General features: G+C 42.0%; 1 protein-coding gene across 1 annotated transcript in view; it reads right to left on the bottom strand.

Moving 5' to 3' along the window:
- The window catches only part of Otulin (OTU deubiquitinase with linear linkage specificity), a 36,103-nt gene extending 34,935 nt beyond the window's left edge, over positions 1–1,168 (bottom strand). The window contains exons 1-3 of the mRNA XM_015490462.2: positions 1,159–1,168; positions 266–483; positions 3–161 (exon numbers count right to left, since the gene is read on the bottom strand). Coding sequence (XP_015345948.2) covers positions 3–161; positions 266–483; positions 1,159–1,168 — 387 coding nt within the window. The remainder of the gene's footprint in view (positions 1–2; positions 162–265; positions 484–1,158) is intronic.
- Positions 1,169–5,636: the final 4,468 nt, after the last annotated feature.

Here is a 5,636-nt window from a genome sequence, read left to right as displayed (position 1 = left end):
ACGGGGTTCAGCCGCTCGGAGCGATCCCGAGCCCCAGCTGCCGGGGCGCCCCTCCGTGGCAGCCACCGCCGCAGCCGCCGCCGCTGCACTACCGGCCGCTTCCGAAGGTCCCGGCTCTCTTCCGCGCGCGTCACGGCGGCCCGCCCCGCGATCTTTGACCCCTAGTGAAGGGGCGCGGCCGGAGGCGGGGCGTCCTGGCCTCTGCGCGTGCGCATTCGAAAGCTGAGCCGCCGCCCCGGCCCCTGCGCATGCTCTGACCCCGCACGGTGCAGTCGCTGCTGTTCATTTTCCCGGTGGCTGCGAGCACTAGGTCCAAAAGGGAGGCACCTGTGATGGGTGAAGAGGAAGAATCTGGACCAGAGCTGCGGGCTGACCGGGAGGTGCTGCGGCTCGCCCTGGCCTCCCGCGGGCTTTGGCCTGAGCTGTGGGAGCAGGCTGGTGGCGGGCTCCGGGGCCGGTTGCGGGGAGGGAGAACTGGTTCATCTGGACACGGTTGCGCAAGGGTAGCACTATGTGTTCTTGGGTTATGATCTTTCATATGGAAATTTTCATTTAAGAAGAATAAAAGCAAAGGTCAGATTTCAGAGATGAAGTGAAAATGTGAAGTGTTTCATCTCTGGAGAGGTAGTATAGAAACAGAGTAGCAGTCGTGGGCATTCCAAGAACTCAGTACCAGAGCATGGAGGGATGGTGTGGCAGGGACAGTTCAGACACCTGCCGGAGGCTGGGGCGGAACCGGTAGTCGCAGGGAATTTTATTGGACTATGAAACAGGAAGAAAGATGCTGAAGACCAAATCATGAAAAGCCATGTTACGTTAATTAAGGAGTTTGATCCTGACATCATCAGAGACTATCAAGACTGGGAGACAACTTTAGGGAGATGTTGGTCACAGGATAAAATTATATGGAAAGAATATTTGCATTTTGGGGCAGAGAACTCTGGGGTGTTGTTTCTCCTTTACTTTTACTTGAAAAAGTGACAAATATGCATGCTAGAAAATTCAGAACATATAAAAGAATGTTACACATATTTCTTTCAAATTTTAAGGGTGTGATTTTGTATTGGGTTGAAGAGTGACACCTCCCCCCCCCAATTCATGGCTATCTGGAACCTCACAATGTGATTTTCCTTGGAAATAAGGTCTTTGCAGATGTACTTAAGGTCATACTCGATTAGAATGGGCCCTAAATCTAATGACTAGTGTCCTTAGAGGCCTCATAGTCATATGATGTAGACAGAATGAGGGAATTAAGATCACGTAGAGAAGGGAGCAGAAAATGGAGTGATGCAGCTATAAGTCAAGGAATGCTGGGAACTGCTAGAAGCTAAGAGGCAAGGAAGGTTTATTCCAAAGAGCCTTCTGAAGAAGCTTGGACCTCCTAATAATATGATTTCAGACTTCCAGCCTCAAACTGTGAGAGAATAAATTTCTGTTGTGTCAGCCCCCCAGTTTGTTGTACTTTTTTTGTGGCAACCCCAGGAAACATGTAAGGCTCAAAGTAGAAAGGTAATAAAATTGTATTAGTCCAAGTTAATTTATGTGGATCCACCAAGCAGAGATTCCGGGTTTGAGGTTTCATCTCAAAGGGTTAGAAAAAGTGTTAACAGTGTGTTTATATGCTGAGTGTGTCTTCTCCTATTATGCTTGTCAAACTGGGAAAATAACCATGGGATGGGCTTGGGGACCCACTGGGCCCACTGTGAAAAGGATCTGAATGAAAACCCCATTGTTCATGTGACCTCCATCCATCCAGAAGTGCCTTCACGACAAAGTAGAAGTGCCAGAACTGCCTAGGAAGACTACATGAAAGTATCCAAAGGCTTAGGGAGGTGGGGTGTGTTTGGTTATTATGTAGGACCTACTTCCCCTTGATTTTGAGAAATAAATTTGTTCGGGAAGCCCCAGAATGCTTGAAAATATCTAAGATTACTTTTCTCTGTAATGATATCTTGCATTTGCCACTGTAGCCATCAAACTGGGATTCCTAAATGTGGGGATAATGGGGTCCCAGAGTGGGAGCAACCAAGGAGTGGCACTTAGTTGCCAAAAAGTAGGCATGGTTACTGTAATGGCCAGCAGAGCCAAAACAGTGTCATCTTACTCATAGAGATGGATGAGTGAGGTCATTGGCTAATAGATTATTGTGTCCCTAGAAAAGAAATATACCAGCACTATAAATTCTTATTGGGCGATATGTAAACCAAAAGCAATATCACATTCTTGGATTGTCAAAGACTTGAAGAGATGATGATGCCACATTCCTTTACAGCTTGTCTATTTGGAACATAAGTCCTGGAAAAATGACACTGGAGTCTCATATTTCAATCTCATTGCTACAGGTGCACTACTTTATTGAAAACGTGATTTTATTGCTAGAACAAATCAATACATCTCCTGGTACTGAGTATGCAGCTATTTATCTGTTAGATGTTTTTTTTCCTCGATACCTGTTGGAAAAAACAACCAGAAGGAATGAACTTCCAACTGGCAAGAATGCAAAAAACTGGGCTGGGGTTGTGGCTCAATGGTAGAGCACTTACCTAGCACATGTGAGGCACTGGATTCAACCCTCAGCCCCACATAAAAATAAAAGTATTATGTCCATATATATGCTACACATATTTCTTTCAGATTTTAAGAGTGATTTTGTTATTGTTGTTTCTTGTTTTGTTTTTGGTTGTAGTTGGGCATAATACCTTTATTTTATTTATTTATTTTTATGTGATGCTGAGGATTGAACCTAGCGCCTCACACGTGCAAGGCGAGCACTCTAATGCTGAGTCACAACACCAGCCCAAGAGTATGATTTTGTAGTGGGTTGAAGAGTGACACTTCCCCCAGTTCATGGCTACCTGGAACATAGCCAGGGTTTGTTTTTTTGTTGTTGTTTTGTTTTTTTAAACCCTTTATTTTATTTATTTTTATGTGGTGCAGAGGATCCAACCCAGGGTCTCACATGTGCTAGGTGAGAGCTCTACTGCTGAGCTACAACCCAGCCCCAGGCCCTCAACTCTGGGTCCCTAATTTAGCTCATAGCAGCCTCTTTCACCTTCTCTTTAGAAAGAACCTCACATTAGTCTGTTACATTGATATGCTGATTAGTCCTGGTAAGCAGAAAGTAGCAACCACTCTGGACTTTTTGGTAATATATTTACTTGTCAGAGTGTGGAAAATCTTCAGAATTTCAGGAGACTTCTCTCTCAGTGAAATAAGCCCCACCATCCTCTGTGGAAAACTACTCTGCTTTTGGTAAAGACTGGATGCTTAACTACGGGCACCAAGCCACCATGTGGCCTGACGTCAGTGATGAATCATGAAATGATCTGATGAAAATGGAACTGTACTTCTGTGCTTTTTTCTTCCAAAACCCATTAAACCCAGACAAATTATGGAGGAAAACAACCAGACAATTCCACTAGCGGGACATCCTGTAATATACCTGACCAGTACTCTCCAAAATTGTCAAGATCATCAACAACAAAGTCTGAGAGAAGCCTAAAGAGACCTGACAACTAATATAACATGATGTTGTTATTATATTTCTGTTCAGTAGTATCCTGAACAGAAAAGGACATTAGGTTAAACAAAGGAAATCTGAATAAACCATAGATTTTAATTATTATTATAACTAATGTAACATAATGTATGGATACTGGTTCATTAATTGTAACAAATGTGCCTTACTAATTAAGATATCACTGAGAGCTGGGCATGGTAGCCCATTCCTGTAACCCCAGTGACTGAGGCTGAGGCAGAAGATCCCAAGTTACAGGCCAGCAACTTAGCAAGGAAGGCCCTAAGCAACTTACTGAGACCCTGTCTCAAAAACTAAAAGGACTGGGGATGTGGTTCAGCCGTTAAAAATCCCTGAGTTAATTCCCCAGTAGAAAAAAAAAAAAAAAAAAAAGATTAATTGAAGAAATTGGATACAAAATATATGGAAACTTTGTATGGTCTTCTCCTTTTTTATGTAAATCCCCCCCAAAAACTCACATGTGGAGATAATGCAAGGTTCAGAGGAGAAATTATTGGATTTGAGTCTTAACCCAATCAGTGAATTAATCCCCTGAATGGATTAACTGAGTAGTAAGTGAAGGCTAATACTGTGTGGCTGGAGGAGGTAGGCACTGGGGGTGTGGCTTTGGGGTATACATTTTGTATCTGGCCAGTGGAGTGTCTCTCTCTCTCTCTCTCTCTCTCTCTGCTTCCTGATATCATGTGAGCCATGATGTCCTGCCTCACCTTGAGCTACACGGAATGGAGCCTGCTATCTGTGGATTGAGACCTCTGAAACCATGAGCCCCCAAATAAACTTTTTCTCCTAAAAAAATTTAAAAATACAACCGGATGAATGAGAAGTTATATTCCATTTATGTACGATATGTCAAAATGCATTCTACTGTCATGTATAACTAATTAGAACCACTAAAATATACTTTAAAAAGCCTTTTACATTTAAAAATCAAAGTCAAATCACCATTTCAAAAATAGTTAAACCAGGAATTTCCAAAATTCTTGGAAACCAAACAATATTCACCCATATTATTCTTTTTTTTTTTTTTTTTTTTTTTTTTAAATATTTATTTATTTTTTTTTAGTTCTCGGCGAACACAACATCTTTGTTGGTATGTGGTGCTGAGGATCGAACCCGGGCCGCACGCATGCCAGGCGAGCGCGCTACCGCTTGAGCCACATCCCCAGCCCCACCCATATTATTCTTATCTGTACTTGAGTTAAAAATTAAATGTCATTTCATCTTTCAACTATTTTACTGTGGGTATGTTTATATATACATAATACGTGAATATTCTTATCAAATTTGTACTATGTGTTTTATAGAATATATAATAAATATAGAGGTGTGAGTTTTTAACATACTTAATATGCTCATTTTCACTGACATTAGAAAACTAAACTATTAGAGAGCTGTGTATTTTAAACCAGAGCCAAAAACTAGAGTTTCTTAAAGTCAGTCATGAGTAGAAAGCCCATGTAAAAACTAACCTATTCTTTATCATTTTAAGACTGTTAACATGGAAAAAAGAATGAATATATGTTAAGTACAAAAGATTCATTAAAAAAAGAGACATAAAGTTGTATATGCAGTAAAATAACAATTATGTAAACACACCAAAAACCTATGCACAGAACTGTCTAGAGGAGCATTTAACACCAAAAGATTGACAGTGGTACCATTTGAAACTGATTCTTTAAAATTCCCAAAGTTATCCTTAATGGGGAATAATTTTTTTAAAAGTTAAAAAATATATCCCCAGTGGCTGGTGTTTGAGCAGTGCAGTGTTGCTATCTCATACAAAGCAGTGGCTTTGGCCTTGACTCTTCAGAGGCTGGCAAGCAGCCCCTCCAATACCTCGGCCCCAAGCCTGCATCCCTGCAGGCGGGCTCTCTGTCTCTCTTCTGCTTCTCTCCCATCTGTACTTCCAGCTCAATCTTTTCATTTCTTCCCCAACTTGGCAGCCAGCTCTGCTGCCACAGGGCCTGGAAGTAGAGACTGTGAGATGACGTTTTCAAAGGACATGGTGCCCTCAGCCTTTGGACACAAAGCTGTCATTTTCCTCTAGTTACAGGTATGTAAATTTTACATCCTTTCTTGTTAACCTAGTTCCAAGCAC

Source organism: Marmota marmota, unplaced genomic scaffold (assembly GCF_001458135.2).
Source record: "Marmota marmota marmota unplaced genomic scaffold, marMar, whole genome shotgun sequence".
Lineage (NCBI taxonomy): Eukaryota > Metazoa > Chordata > Mammalia > Rodentia > Sciuridae > Marmota > Marmota marmota.
The sequence above is the reverse complement of the archived record's forward strand: the minus strand, read 5'-3'. Positions and strand labels throughout refer to the sequence as shown.